General features: G+C 38.3%; 3 protein-coding genes and 1 long non-coding RNA gene across 4 annotated transcripts; 3 read left to right on the top strand and 1 right to left on the bottom strand.

Moving 5' to 3' along the window:
* The first annotated feature begins 459 nt into the window (after positions 1 to 459).
* Positions 460 to 1985, top strand: LOC133850810 (uncharacterized). Its single transcript, XM_062287019.1, has 2 exons — positions 460 to 617; positions 690 to 1985. Exons 1-2 carry the CDS (start codon positions 569 to 571, stop codon positions 1028 to 1030), a joined length of 390 nt encoding a protein of 129 aa, XP_062143003.1. The 5' UTR covers positions 460 to 568; the 3' UTR covers positions 1031 to 1985.
* Positions 1986 to 2253: 268 nt separating this feature from the next.
* Positions 2254 to 4276, bottom strand: LOC133850809 (protein disulfide-isomerase A6 homolog). Its single transcript, XM_062287018.1, has 2 exons — positions 4117 to 4276; positions 2254 to 4032 (listed from the first exon to the last, which is right to left on the bottom strand). Exons 1-2 carry the CDS (start codon positions 4136 to 4138, stop codon positions 2741 to 2743), a joined length of 1314 nt encoding a protein of 437 aa, XP_062143002.1. The 5' UTR covers positions 4139 to 4276; the 3' UTR covers positions 2254 to 2740.
* A 438-nt stretch (positions 4277 to 4714) lies between these two features.
* Positions 4715 to 11378, top strand: LOC133834878 (uncharacterized). The gene is made up of 3 exons (XR_009893491.1): positions 4715 to 4838; positions 9414 to 9578; positions 10597 to 11378. It is a non-coding gene; the product is annotated as an uncharacterized LOC133834878 (long non-coding RNA).
* A 753-nt stretch (positions 11379 to 12131) lies between these two features.
* On the top strand, positions 12132 to 13759 carry LOC133841335 (juvenile hormone acid O-methyltransferase). The gene is made up of 2 exons (XM_062273743.1): positions 12132 to 12808; positions 13258 to 13759. The coding sequence occupies exons 1-2, from the start codon at positions 12154 to 12156 to the stop codon at positions 13503 to 13505; spliced, it is 903 nt and encodes a 300-aa protein (XP_062129727.1). The 5' UTR covers positions 12132 to 12153; the 3' UTR covers positions 13506 to 13759.
* The last annotated feature ends 2510 nt before the right edge of the window (positions 13760 to 16269 follow it).

Here is a 16269-nt window from a genome sequence, read left to right as displayed (position 1 = left end):
TAAATAACATAATTAATGCGAACAAATTAATCGAAATAAATTAGTTCAATAGATCAGATTTTTTTTATATTATTATAAGACTTCTTTTAAAATGTTTTATTTTCGAAAATTTTCCAATTTAAATAAACGCCAATAATCGATATCTGCTTACACTTCATATAGTATATTGGTACATATTGAACTGCATGGAGAGAGGCGCGTTATTGAAGCAGCTTGCTATATTTGTGTTTTTATAGAAATCTAGAAACCATACAACTTTTCTATAGCATTATTTTAAATATACTCTCTCAACTAATTGGACTCACTGTAATAAAGTATATTTTTGGCGCAATGAGCTATTTAATATTAATGGTAATGTGGCCACAAAATATACCATTATAAATATACCTACTCTCGTATTTTTCGCCAGGGATGAAATATTATCGATGTCAGTAGACAGTAGACAGCTTATCGATAACCATAATTACTAGACAAGATACTTTTCATTCGCTTTGTGTGGTGCGCCTGCGTCTTGCGTTTGTTCTAGTTTTTTTTCGAGTACTTGTTACTTTTAATCACTGTTTTTAACATGTTGCGCCAATGTAATTCGTACGTGCTGTGCACACTGCTTGTTATTGGTTAGTGTAAACATAATAAAGTGTATCTGATTAACATTTAATTGATGATTTCTTTGTGTTTTTCACATTCAGCCTTGAGTTGTCTAATTTCTACGACGCATGGTTATCGTTATGGCTATAATAGGCAACCAACAACTACAACATCGACGATAGCGCCACCCCAGACGCCCAAGGAGTATTTGGATAGCAAATCGAGTTTTTCGACATTTGGCATTATTGCCATCATCTTTACGATTATTGTGCTCTCATTGGTGTTCTACTATGGCATTATGTGTTATCCGTTTTTGTGTCGCGACGAAAAGAAATATCGTTTCATGGACGTGTCGTCAACAATTACATCGGCAACGTCGCGATCCATTCAATCGATTGAGAATTATCCGGTGGATCAAAAGCATCATCACCAACTTGCCTGAGTAATTGCTTCACTCACTCACACACACGCATACATAACTTGAGTACTTAAAGGATAAACATCGCTAGGATTAATATATCAACATACACACATACGTACACATACATATATATTGTAAGTGTATAAGTAGCAATAACCAGTTCAGCTTTTGTCTGCAAATTGGTATTTTATTCATATTAAGTCTTTTAGTTATTCGCTTATTTACATTTTGCTTTTTTCTTCATATTTTTACTGTGGCAAACTCCATTTTTAAGCGTTCTCTTTTTCTTTCTTTCTTCTTCGGACAGCGCATGCGTACATGAGTCAATATGCACACACACAACGACGCGTCGTTGCTTACCTTCGTGTAGGTGTGTATACGTGCAGTGTAAATGTGTATTGGTGTGTGTACATTCAACATGTGCTGAGATCTTCTGAAGTTTTTGTTGTTCTCAATAAACGCAGGTAGTTTTCATTTTTAAACGTTTCCATCGAATTTGGGATTTTGATTTTAGCCACAGAAATTCCTTTTCTCGTTTTCCAAGCATTATTTGCTCAATGGTTGTTTTTTATGCCAACATCAAGTACTTAATTTATTCGATATCGATGCGCAAATCTCGCCGTACCATATACAATATATATATATTTTTATATAAATTTTACATTTATCTGTAGTGTAAGCTTCCCTATTCGAATTTACAATGCTACTTCGGCACACCGAAGATTGAATATCCTGACTTTATTATTCAAATAAAAATGCCATTTTATACTTTATACAATTTTATATAAATCCAATGCAAGATTAATTGCATAAGACTGAACTGCTTCAAATTGAATATTATAATATATTATTATTGGGGTTGAATGTCGCATTTAGTACTTAATTACGAATGTTTTGATTAGAATTTGATTTATGACGAATGCTTTTTATACTTTGCTTTCTAGATTATAATAAACAATTTGTCAACACCTTCAAATTCAGATGTTTATTGTATTTATCAGATATCTATGATTCATTTTGTTTTGGGGGAAAACTTAGTAGCTTGGTTTAAAAACAAGTGCTAATACTTTTCATTTAGAGTGTACGCTCATAATTGGGTCAATTCCTAAGGTAATCAGCACAAAGAGTTTAATCTAAAAGTTTCTTAATTATTGGCAGCTGTATTTTAAAAATATTTTAGACTATCAGTGACTAAGACTTGGCTATATCCATATTAGATTCTTCTCTTTTTTGCCCTCGAATCATCTGTACTATGCTTAGATTGATTACTCAATCAGTCATCGCAAGCATTTTATTGAAAAAATATTCACCATGTTATAAATCGGGACTATATATTTAACTTTAAATACTATTCTCTCTATAACATTAAGCCAGTGTATATAAAACCATCAGAGTTTTCCATTCTCCAGCACTTTGAGTGTGGCTTGATCAAATACTTGATCAGTCAGTCATGACTCGAAAACTGTACACAAAAAGATACATTGAAAGATATTTTTTTAGTTAGTAGTAATTAGTTTATTTGCATGCTTTTTATTGATCGCAATTGGATAGTAGAAAAATGTGAATACTCAGTTCTCGTATTCAGAGTGGTCGCAATCACACTCGCGACAATTTGGTGGAATTTCATTGAGCGGATCGTTTTTTGTTTTGTTTAGTGGAAAATGTAGCCTGAACACTGCAGTCTTTGTGGAATAAGTTTTGTCCGTTACAGCTCGGTTGAGCTCAACAGCTCTACAGCTCATCCTTGACATCATCGTCCATGTTGAAGTCACTCAGATCGATGTCCTCCTCGGTGGGCAGCTGTCCATCCTTGCCATCCCAGGCATCGACGCTGACAATCGCTGGCTTCTTGGCGCCACGCACTGGTGCCGTGTGTCCACGTCCATATGAGATGTCACGGAGGAACTCATTGATGCCATCGGCGGAGAAAGAACCCTTGAGCACCGAGAATTTCATCTTCTTAAAGTTGACCACAGCCATCGCGGGATAACCGAAACCGCCCACTTCCAACGATTCCTCCAATGCGGACTGCTGACCACCTTCGGCCCAGGCCCAACCCCATTGCTTCTGCTTGAACTTGTCGCCCAGCGAACGCAGCGTGTCGAGGAACTTGTTGCGGCACTTGGCATTGCAGTCGAGGATGTGCGGCAACACGGAGACCACACACAATGGCTTGCCTTCGCAGGCGCTGTCGAAGCTCGATTCGTCGGTGATCTCTAGCAGCTCTGGTGGCGGCACATTGGCCACATGCTTGTCGCTGGCCCAGCTAATAATGTCGGAGGCAGTGCGTCCGCCGTCGTATTCCTGTGCATCGCTAGCACGCTTTGAGCCGGCGGCGAAGAACTTGATGGTAGGATAACCACGCACATTATATTCGGCAGCCTTGCCCTGATGAGCTGTGGCATCGAGAGCACCCAGCTTGACCTTGCCCTTCAGCTCTTTGGCTGCCTTGGCCCATTCAGGTTCGAGGTTCTTGCAGTGACCGCACCATGGAGCAAAGAACTCCACCAACCAAATATCATCGGAGTTGAGCACCAGTTTGTCAAAGTTATCTTCTGTTAGTTCGATGACATCACCCTTTGAGCCAGACGAGCTTCCGCCTCCGCTTCCACCTCCAAATGCGGCGTTCACCTTCTTCTTGGCCTCGGCGAGAGCCGCCTCCGCAATTGCGCTGGCAGTGCGTTGTCCGTTGTAATCGCTTGGGGATCGCTTGTTAGCGCCAAAGATTTTAATGGTAGGGAAGCCACGTACACCAAATTGGCCACCCAGCTCTTTGTGGTCATCGGCATTGACGGAACCGACTTTAATCACACCCTTCAGCGCCTTGGCCAGCTTCTTGTACTCGGGCACCAGAGACTGGCAGTGACCACACCACGGAGCAAAGAACTCCACAACCCAGATGGCATCGTCCTGTGTGACTAGGCGATCGAAATTTGTGGGCGTCAATTCGACGACGCCATCGCTGGGTGAGTAAAATGCGTTGACGCAGCTGACGGAGAACAGCGTCAGCATCAAGATGCTTGCTGCAAAATCGTGATTAGATGAATATCGACATGAAGATAATGTATCCATATAAAAGATGTGTATCTAAGTAGGTATTCACTTACATGCACTTGGGAATTGCATCATGGTGGCTTTGGTTAATCTCTCTCGATCTCTCTTGGTGAAATGGCAACTATCTGCCGCACTTACGTGTCGGTTTAAAATGTGTATCAACAATGTGAGCCGTAAAGAATTTATATTGTGCGAAATGCCGACTTTACACGTCACTTCAATGTTGTCAGCTATCGATGCATCGATATTTTGAAACATCGATTATTTACGTAAACATCTGTGACTTATCGTGCAGTCAAATATATATTATTGATATAGTAATAATTATATAATTATCTTTTATTGGAGGAATTAAATTTAAAAAGAAGGCTTCTTTGTTGCTTTAAAACAAAAAACCAAATTTCTTATCAAGCATATCAAATTTGAAAATTAGCGTTAAGTAACATTTAAAAAAAGTGGTCACTCTAATTTTCAAGCCGGATTTTATTGTGTAATCTGTATTCCACACATTCTGCTGGCTTTATTGCTTTACGTTTCATAAAGTAAACAAGTTATCAAAAAATAGCTTTAGGTTATGAGCAAATTTTATTATTATATTAACAATTCATTTTAAAAACACCATCCACAAATGGACAGTGAAACAGTTGCCAAATTTGCTGAATGAAAACATCTATTTACCGCGATCTGGCAACCTTAGACAGCATCCAAATATGGCGCGCATTTTCAATTACTGTTTTGCTGGTTCGGTTACAAGTTGATTTCAGTCTTTTTTCCGGTAAGCAAGTAACTAATTTGATGTGTCCAGTAGCAGCTTTCATATAATTTACTCTCAGATTGCTTTATGCTGCGTCTGTCGCACCAATTAAGTGCCTAACAATCCAGCATCCTTTGCCACCACCACCTCCCTTTTCACCCTCCTCTCTGTCGTCCAGCAGCCCGTTGTCGTGTTGTGTTGTTGTCTGACATTGGTCTGCGTGGGCGTATGAGATAAAATATGTGGTCAATTTCACTTAATAGCGACTTAGTAATAGTGTTTGTAAGATTTATGTGACGTTAATATTGCGTGCGTCGTAGCCAACTTCTTCTACGTTATTGCCTGCGACTGTGATTCCATAGTCAGCGAGAGCGAAAGAGTGCGCATGTGAGAGTGAGAGAGATAGAGTACATTTTGCTACACTTTTTGCCCCTTTAGTCTTTAGTTTGTTTGGCTTCTTTGTGCGAAGGGTTAATTGTGAGTCGTTTGTTGTGTTGCTGTTTGTTGCTTATTTTATGATTATTGAATTTTAATGCACATCGAATGGCCCACTGTCTTTTCGAATAAAGATTCAATGTCAAAAACTCATAAATTGCAAGACAATGATGGAGAAGTAACCCCCCTTCCCCATACAAACAAAAACCCCTTTAGGCTGCTCAGCCAGCCACACAAATGTAATCTTTATGCCACATTTGCGTTGCACTTTCTTTTTGCTTGCCACTCGTAACATAAAAAAACACGAAAGGTATAGCTCTAACTTTGTTAGACCGAATATTAAATGCCCTTATTAAGGCATAACATAATACTATACATATGTGCATATATTACAATAATTGAAAAAGTTAACAAAAATATATATTCCTATAGGAAATTAAAGTTTAGGTTTTGTAATTCTCTAATTTCTTCTAAAATAAAGCAACCGAAACTAGTAAAAATACACTCGCTATCCATATTCAATAAATTAAACACAAAATATACCAAATTATAATACTAAAAATACTAAAATATATAGAAGGCTATATTTCTAAATACATCTAAAAATACTACAAATATACCAATATTTGGTATATCGATTTAGTACTATACGTAAATACTTTTATGAAAATTAAATAATCAAATTATACGAATCTATTGCAAATTTAATTAAAATTGCTGCTAAACTGAGTGACAAATTTGCATAAAATAAAAAAAATCGCTTTAAAAAAAGATGTTTCCCCTCATGCAAGTTTAAATATTACAAAATGCATATCTTTCTAAAGAGGGAATGTCGACTTGGTTAAATTGACTCATTTATTTAATTTTATTTTATCAATATATATCTTTTATTTGACCATATTTTTGCTTTTAACAACAGAACTTAATCTGCAGTCTATGCATTACTAAAATTAATTTTGTTTACATATATTCACATACATATTTATGAAGTCTGAATTTCCTTCGATTTCCACACCTCCTTCAGAGCGTTGCAAACTTCAACACAAAACTGTAATAACTTTTAGAAGGGTATAAAAACGAAAAACGCAAAATTTGTATATGGAACGTCGAGTGGGAATCGGGAATCGGGCATCGGGCATTGAGAATCGAGAATCCGTTCCCCATAATCAACAAGCTCTCTTCAGCCAATACGACGTATGTATGCCCAGCGGAACAATCTTTTTATTGATACGCATTTGTTGTTGTTACTTTTTTTACGGTTTGGGGGACGATGACGATGCCGATGACTTCTACGACTTCAAGAGGGTGAAATGTATCGAGAGGGTGGCAGACCCAAGATTAACCCCTTACAGACGACTTGTCACAACACCTTTCTACCGGATACGAGAAGACCGGGATATGTGAATGTCACTGACATGATGCTGTCAATAGGCGGGTTACATTTTTTTTTCGTTCTTTTTTTTATCGCCAAATGCCATTTTGCGATGTGTCATATTTACTTTGCGGATTTGCCCATTATTCACTTGACGACGCATCGTTTCGAGTGCTTTTGCGGCTTAGTTTAAAGCTGACTTTCTTGACACGCTTCTAATATTTTTGCAATTTGATTATGCCCTGTTGAAGGATGAAGAAGAGTGGATCGTTACTTAATATTATTCATATTTTTTAAAGCTACATTCTGAATTTTGTTGTTCTCAGCTTTAGCATATAATTACATATTTATTTTTCTACTAACTTTTAGGGTATTACAGGGTATCTATAAGTTGAGGACTGACTCATTGATGTCCTTTCGACTTTTTTTCTGTTGGTTGCTTTGCAAATGTTGCGTTATCTATTTTTCTTTTTATATCATTGAGCTGTTTTTTATGGGATTTGCTTGGTCTAAAGTGGAGAGGTTTCACTATCATCCACGTCTCTGGGGCCGGAACATAGGGCAGACGTGAGAATGGATTAGGAAACGCTTGTAGTTGCTGATAAGATTTTATTTGAGGACAACAAACATTTTCATCGACTTGTCTTATCTTCAAGTTTTATTGCAGACTGACCTTATGGAAAAAATCAAAATTGAATAGATTTTCTGGCTAGCAAAAGTGCCAGTTTACATTCCATTTATATGTATAAATATTCATCAAACAAAGCCGAAATGCAAAACGTGATCAAACATAATTTTAAGGAGAAAAAGGTGCATCGAGTAGTAAAAGCTGTGAATGTGTTTGTGTGTGGGAGAAACTATCTTCGCCTTTCCAAAAAACTTGTAATTTTCTTATGAAATAAAGTGCAAATAAAGTGAATTTTATGCAAAATATGTTTAATAAACACAATCAAGTTTGTCAAGACACATAAGGGTGACAAGAGCGACAGCAAATAACCGAAAAAGGACGCAATGGCATCAACGCCTGCAAGCTTTTTAATTGCCTTGGATAATGTGGTGTATACTTTTGGGCGCCGCCCCTCATATGTGTGAGTGTGTGTGTGTGTGCGGACTTGAGATGCCAGCGCAGATAATAAGATTGTAAACTAAGTATGAAACGACTCCAGTGGCGAAAGGAAGGATGAAGTGCTGTTTTGGCGGCTTGGGTTTATCGCATATTTCATTTGGGTAAGAGAATGTGTGTTGTGTCCACGCTACTTTCCTGTGGGACCTCGACGCCCACAGTGCTCGCTGCACTGTGGTACAAATTATCAGCAAATATTGTAATTTAGTTAAGGAATGATCAGAAAACATTTTAATGTTCTTGCTGAGATTAGTTTCTCATATTTACAAAGTTCTAAAGTGCGTTAATTTCGAACACATTTCAATACTTCGTCCCACTGTGCATTGTCTTTAGTTTTGAGTGTTGTCTTCTTAGTGTCAATATTGCAATTTAGTAAAAGAATATTTAGAAAACATTTTAATGTTCTTGCTGAGATTAGTTTCTCATATATGCAAAGTTCTAACTTAAGTCCATTTCATCACATTTCAATACTTCGTCCCACTGTGCATTGTCTTTACTTTTGAGTGTTGTCTTTTTAATGTCATTTCAGCTACTTTACAACCAACAAGCTGTTCTTAGGCCAAAGGCAGCCCGAGTCTTGTGAGTCTACGACAATTTCTGAAAATGCCAACTCATTACAATTTGAATTGGGTAACTTTCTTGTCTTGAAGATCCTTTGCAAGGACTTCCACGATGTCATTTCAACGTAGATATGTATGGAGTTTATAGATTTCTATGTACTATGCATGTGTATGTATATGAAATTACCTTGGCAGTCGCCTTCTTCTTCTTCATTGGGCTTTTTTCTGCTGACGTTAACTTGAAAATAATTTTATACTTTCAATTAAAGTTTTCAAATGGGGTTGTAGTTTGATACTCGACACTCCGACGAGACTTATGAGCTCAACCAGCCAGACAATAATTGCATTGAAATTGACTTTTAATAGCTGCGTCGAGTGAAGAGAGAATGTGGAGAGAAATGTCGTCGACACTGCGAAAGTGAATTTCTGAAGGTATTCTTGTGATTTTTATCAAAGTTAATTTGTGCTTTTCTCAAACAAACCACAAAAATTCATCACGGAATACGCAGCGTTGTCAATTTTAATTTACAACCAATGCCAAAGAGCTGCAAAGTTCCCATTCACCATTTTTTTTTTTTCACCCGTGTCCAAAAAGGAGGGCTAAAAATAATTTGCAGCAAACAAAAAAGAATAAAAATTTGATTATTTTATAAAAATATTTTGTTATGTTAAAGAACATTTTCCAATTTTATCCACCTCTCTTTCCCTTTTTCTTTCTCTTTCTCTCTGTTCATTGCATTCAGAGGGTTTCACAGCGTTTTTCCTTTACTTCTTCGCTTTTGTTGGTGTTGCGTCGATATTAAATAAAAACCAAAAGCGACAAAAAATGGCAGCTTCGTTGTTCATTTTTTGGTTTTTGCCTCTGCTTTTTATACCCTGTGTATACCTGTGTGTGTGTCTGTGTGTGTGTGCGTGGCAAGTGGTGAGATAATTTTGTTGCTTTTTCCTTTTGTCATGTGGCACGCGGTAGGTCGACAATATTTTTTGTTTCGCTTTTATTTTTTGTTGTTTTTTTGTTGCTGTTAAATATTTTCCATCGCAAAATCAGCTTAGGGGCTCGTTATCCTCCAACGTTTCATTTATGTAATTTTTAATTAATTTTTCAGCAGCAGCAGCAGCAAATCGAAACAAAAGGAAAACAAATTAATATAAGAAAAATTGTGTAAGTATATGGAAACTGGAGATGGAGACGGAGATGGAGACGGAGTTGGAGACGGAGTTGGAGCTGGAGAGACTGCCAGCAACATTCGCACGCTTTTGGCTATTTGTGGGTAACGTTCTTCGCCCATTTTCCCATTTCCCATTTCCCATTTCCCGCCTCTCGTACCCTTTCAACTTTAATGAGCAGCCAAAAAAGTTTCCTTCTCCCTCAGCCAAAGGGTTTTTTTTTCGCGGGGAGATTTCACTATTTAATTATTTTTCGCCTTGTGAAGGCTTCTTAGACGTGTATATACTATACACATATTAAAATAATATAAAAAGCATAAGCAAAAAAGGAAAAAAATCCAACGACCACCAGCAAAGCGCACAAAGCGATAATTGATTCTGTTTTATTTTATTTTATACTTTTTTTCTTGCGTGTTGTTTTCTCGCTTAAGCTTTTCAGAGGGGGGAAAGCAACCCTTAGACCTTTGCCTGATACAGTTTTGCAGCATAAAAGTCTCTCCTTTTATGCTTAATTAAATATTCATCAAACACACAATGGAAAACTTTTAAATACTCATCAAGTTGTGGCTGCGTCTTAAGATACACACGAGCAGTTTTTGCCGTCTCTGATCCGATGTTTGTCTGGCTTTGCCCTTTTCGGTCTTCTCTTCTCTCCTCTCCTCTCGCTTTGGCAACGTCCGCTTTAATCAATAACAACAAATCACCGTTTACTTTGGATTTTAAATCCTAAAACTTGCCCTACACTCATATGGCTGTGTGCAATTCCCTTATGGGACATTAAAATCTCGTTTACTTCTGGCAAACTAAAATACAGGAGACTAAACCAGCAGCTGAACCCTTTCTTGAATGTATTTTGTTTGCTCTGTCGATGAAAACAATGAATTTAATAAGCGCAACTACTTCCTGTAAGACAACTGTAGTTTTGTTTGCAAGTCTATTAGACTTTAAGAGTTGCGTGAACTTTCGTTTTAAAATTGATATTCTCGAAAATGAAGTTTAGCTTCAAATTGATATTGTCTCAAATCAGATTAGATTAGAGATTGCTCTCGAACCAAAAACTCTTTCTGCATTATATATTCCCCATTAAGCTGTGGCACATTAATTGATTTTTGTTCTCAACAGCTCGCTCTAATTGTGTTTTGGGCGAAAAGCCTTTAGGACAATGCGTTGCCTGCAAATGCAATTAACCAGCCATAACGCCCACACAAATTTGAAGCAAACGCTTCCTTTTTGATGTCACTTTGGCAAATCAAAACATAAAACACAGACGACATGCATGAGGACATCAAACGTTGTTCCTCTGTTGTGTCTCTGCTGTCTGTCTGTCATACGTGGAAATATTTGAAATATGATAAGCATATCAAAAGTTATCTCTGAAGGGAAGGTTTGACAGCAATTACAGAAATGGAATGTTTTAATGAATTTATATTTCAATGTTGAGTGCCAAAAAAAGGGTCGAAAGGGAGAGATTGAATTATTTTCTTTATTCTTCTTTATTTTTTTGGGAAGATGACAACTAAAATAGAACTTTGTTAGTTTCACTATTTTTATCTTAAGGTAGGTCGTTGAACTGAATGCATTTCATTCCATTTTTTTGGGGACTGATGTCAGATCAATGCACTTTTGGTTAAAGCACTTCGTGGTACTCTTGGGTCAAATATAAGTATTTATTTTTATACTGCCGAAAATCTTTACCATACACTGCACGAAATAAATTATAGAAAAAGTTGTATAGTATTTCATTTAGCATTTGAATAAGCTTGTTACGTAGGAAGGAAGTCTAAGCACAAATGACCTAGAACTTGAACTGTTTTGTGCGTTGATCGAGATAGGAAAAACCAGCGAGGTGGCTGCTATTGTTCATGCGAAGGTCGTCACTGCATATGTTTGCAAATTTGAATTATTCTAAGTATTTGCTGGCTTTGGAAATACTTGAAAAAGCAAAGTAAGGTATACATATGAAAAAACCAGCATCACCACAATTAAAACATGTAAAAAAAAAGCTAAAGTTGAGTGTGCTCGACTGTGAGATACCTGCAGTATTATTCTTAAAATATACCAAATTGAAATACCACCAAAATACTCAAATATAACAGCGGCTATAATTGGTATAGTTATATAGAACTACATTCAAAATATAATATTAAGTACAGAATATAACAAATTTACCAATATACTAATATATATATATATATATATATATATATATATATATAACTACATTCAAAATATAATATGAAGTACAGAATATACCAAAATTACTGCTTTCAAACATAACAAGTGCTGTCGAAAAAAATTATTTCTCTATATTATTAAGTCTCTGAGCTTTTGGTGTACCGACGGACAGACAGACAGACGGATATGGCTATATCGTCTCGACTAATAAATATGCATATGTATATAATTATTAGGGACCTTTCAGCTTGTTACATATATGTATTTCTTGCAAGCACAAACTTATAATATCCTTCTGCCCTATGGGTAGCGGGTATAATTAAGCGAAGATCGAACTTGAACACATTTGTCAGTGTAGCGCGAGCGAGAGTGAATAATTTTGAAGATCACTGTCAGCTTTATAAATAAATCTACATACGCCATACATAACATACATGTCGCTATTGTTGCCCGCGTTCGCTATATAAGCTGGGCACTTTGTGCTCGACATTATCAGTGGCCACAATGAACCAGGCCTCACTCTATCAGCGCGCCAACCAAGTGCAGCGTCACGATGCCAAGCTCATCTTGGATGAGTATTCCTCTCGGCTCCAATGGCGCTCCGATGGCCAGGACTCGCTGCTAGACGTGGGCTCCGGCTCGGGCAATGTGCTGATGGACTTTGTATATCCGCTGCTGCCCAAGGGCTATGAGCAGCTGGTGGGCACCGATATATCCAGCAAGATGGTTGGCTATGCCAACAATTGCTATCGACGCTATGAACGCACGCAGTTCCAGGTGCTCGACATTGGCTGCGATCGTTTGCCGGAACAGTTAAAAGGACGTTTCGATCATGTCACATCCTTTTATTGCCTGCATTGGGTGCAGAATCTGCGCGTGGCTTTGAATAATATTTACGATCTGTTGCGCAACGAAGGAGGCGACTGTTTGCTCGTGTTTCTCGCCTCCAATCCCGTATACGAGGTCTACAAAGTGTTGCACACAAACGCCAAGTGGGCTGCCTATATGCAGGATGTGGAACAGTTTATATCCCCGCTACACACAAGTTCAAAGCCAGCGGAACAATTCAAGCAGCTACTGAATGAAGCTGGCTTTCACTACAAGAACGTTGAGGTGCGCAGCGAGGTTTTCGTCTACGAGGGAGTCCGCACTTTGAAAGGTGAGTTTTCGATTTATTTATTAGGTCTTAGGTAGGACCGGCTGCTCCTACGAGGGGCGGAGCATAGACATGTTGAAAACCGTAGTTGAGTCGGTAGAAGGTATCTTCGTCTAGAGAAGTCGCCAGCAACATCCTAGGTGGTAACATCCGAGGTATTTCAGTCGAAGTCGGGATAACACTGGACATACACAGAGGAGACTCTCAAGTGTTTCCTTAACTCCAGATACGTTATATTTCCTATTGTTAATGCCCAGCTTTACCTCATGAGCAGTCGACAAAAACTTACCAGTTAAAATACCGAGCATTACCCAGTAGATGTTGCATGATGATGCAGTTATGGTTAGAGCGTATATTTCGAGCCACTTCTGCAGTCTTTCCTTTCCTAGCGAAGATGCTGCAATTTATTTATTTACTTTTTTATTTATTGTATTTCCTTTCTCTATTTGTAGATAATGTCAAGGCAATTTGTCCTTTTCTGGAGCGCATGCCAGCTGCCTTGCATGAAGAGTTCCTAGATGATTTCGTTGATATTGTTGTCTCAATGAATCTAAAGCAACAAACCGACGGCGATCAACAGCAACAACGCTTTGCATCGCCCTATAAACTGGTTGTGGCCTATGCTCGTAAGTCTTCCACTTTGTTGGGCAATGTGCTTAGTGAAATGTCGAGCACAAAGAGCCTAAAAGGTGTTAGCTAAGCTGGAGAAACCCCAATTCTATTTAGTTAAATATATCCTAGTAATAGTGCCTAATAATCGCAGACATGGTAAACAAATAGTTCCTAATTATCCAAGTCATGGCTTGCAAATGATTTGAAAGCGAAGAAACGCATATTTTTATATCATAGTAATTATAGCAACAATTTTAATAGTACTTTATAATCGCAGACATATAGTTCTTAATTATCATGGATTGCAAATGATTTGAAAGATAAAGATATGCATATTTTTAACACTGTGTTGAAATCTGGCGTTTTTGCTGCGATTGACAGTCTCTGGATCTGTGTTTGACAGAAATAATTATTGGGAAGAAAACCGAGAAGGAAATAACATAAGAGTGGGATTTGATGAAGCCTGAAAGTATGCAAAGGGTTGAAATCCTGTTACATTTCGGGATATTATATAATATTGGATTTAGCAGTTATAATTATGCCGACGTCGACGACGACGACGACGCTACCTGACGCTCAGCTCGACAACAATTTTAATTGTTTTTTTGGGGCCAAAAATGTACATACGTCGGTCGCGTTCTTCTCTTCACGGAATTTTCGAATGAGTTATTAACGCGACGACGTTGAGCGTTGATCCACCAAATGCGCATCATGTCATTTATCATGGCAGCGGAAGGCGTGAGTGGAGGCGAAAACCCAAAAAAAACAACATTCAGTGAAAGAGTGAGAGAGTTGCACACAGCACACAGAGTAGATTTATTCAACCCTGGCATCGAGATGTTGACTGGGGTGGTGGATGTGAGAAGGAATCGTAGTTGTAGTAAATGTTTGTCTTAATCTTTGATTTTTGGCGTTGCGTTTCTCTGGCTGGCAAATGTAAACGACAGGAATTAATTTAGACAAATGATTTCTCAAGTGGAGAGAGCTTCAGTTTCAGTTTACAGTTGCCAGTTGCCAAAGATTTTCCAACGATTTGCCGGCTGTCAGTCAGTCAGTCAGTCAAGCCCCCCACATCGCGCTTGGGCGTGGCAAGCGATGGGCGTTGGGCGACGGGCGATGAGCTCCCCCGGAATCACACTCAAAAATTGTTTTCGCAAACACAAAATGTTCGTATTGAAATTTGATTTATTTGTTAATTTGTTTGTAATGAATTTTCCGTTTACTTCGCTGCGTGTGCAAATGCTCAGGCTGAAGAGCTGAAGAGCCTCAGGGATTTGCTAGAGAGCGAGCTAGAGAGTTTGGAGTGAGAATAGCGCGTAGCTGGGAGTCCTTTAATTGCCCAACCAAACTCTGAGATTGAGATAGAGCTGGAGACGGGGTCGGGGGCGGAGATGGAGACTGTGCCTGGCATTTGGTTTCTCTTGCATCATTTGATCGGCTAATTTCTTAGACTTGCAAGATGAATTGCTGTGTCTCCCCCCGGCAGCAAACGACATTTTTGTGCTTTGATTTGGAAACAACAATTGAAAAGTTGATTTTCGTTTAACCCCAAGAGCTCTTCATGCTTAAACTTGCTATTGATTAAATGCTCTCTATAGATATTTTTACAAAACATTTTTCAAATGAACAGACAGCGTATGATATTTTTATTCTTTTTGCTGGAATTGCTGAGGCGTAGCCATAAGCAAACAAACACAACATTGGATGTCGGATCCAACAATGTGGGTGCCACTGTGTGCATATCTGAGTACTGTATGTGAATGTGTTTGCATTTGAATTTTGGGGGCGTGTGCCTATGTCAAAGTACAAACAATTATACGAAGAACCAAGTTGTGATATAAGCAACGTTAACGTTTCCTGCCCAGGCGTCGCCTCGGTCACTTTTCCGCCCACTTTTCCTGCTGTTTTGTTTTGTTTGCCAGCCTGACGTTTGACGGTTTTTAGTTGTTGACCTGGTGGTGTTTATTTTGACATTTTGATTGCGTTTCATATGCAAATGGCTATTGACCACAGACCGTCAAAGCCGCAGTCAAAACGCCACAGCCCAGCTTTAGCCAGTTGTATCTATTAAACGGCCACAAAATGGTTGCGCAATCAAAGCCTCTCGCATGCTATTAATAAAGTCGCATGATTTTCTTTGCATGTACATTTTTCTCAGTTTTAATATTTACTAAAGTATCCTTTACACAACTTGCACTCGAAATAAGAATTTTAATAAATTATATTGTAAAATGACAAAATGCTAGGCAGCGAGGGATGATAATTTTCAAGGGGTTTTTCCTCATGCATTTTTCATCACATTTTGGCAAAAAAATGTGTGTTCGGGCACAGCTAATTATGCGCAACGTTTTTGTTCTCGTTCTCAACCCTCCCCCAAGGGGGAATAGCCAAGTTAATCCTTTTTTCGTTTTTGGCCACTTCATTACGTTTGCTCTGCTTGGTTTTGCTTTATTTTAATTTCATTTTCTGATTTAACTTTACACCTGCTTTCCCAAGGAAGCCCACTAAAAATGGGGGAGTAGAAAGTCGCAATGAAAACAATACCGACAAAGGACAAGGACGAGGACGAGGACAAGGACTCTGCGATCACCACTGCACTTCAATTAAAAATCCCGAATACTAGCCGGAGCAGGCACTTAAGTGCTTTGCTACTCCTTTTTTCTGTGTGTTGGTTGGTGCTCAGGTGTGAGAATATTTCTTTAGCCTCGCAAATAATTTGAAACATTTTTGATGACGTCAACAAGGACCGTTGGAGTAGAGATGTGAGATGGGACCAAAGGGACAAAGAGAGTGTAATACGAGTGCATAAAGTCGTCTTTTGCGGCACGAGAAGCATGCTGGGTCAACGGGTT

This window comes from Drosophila sulfurigaster, chromosome 2L (assembly GCF_023558435.1).
Source record: "Drosophila sulfurigaster albostrigata strain 15112-1811.04 chromosome 2L, ASM2355843v2, whole genome shotgun sequence".
In the NCBI taxonomy this organism is placed as follows: domain Eukaryota; kingdom Metazoa; phylum Arthropoda; class Insecta; order Diptera; family Drosophilidae; genus Drosophila; species Drosophila sulfurigaster.
The sequence above is the reverse complement of the archived record's forward strand: the minus strand, read 5'-3'. Positions and strand labels throughout refer to the sequence as shown.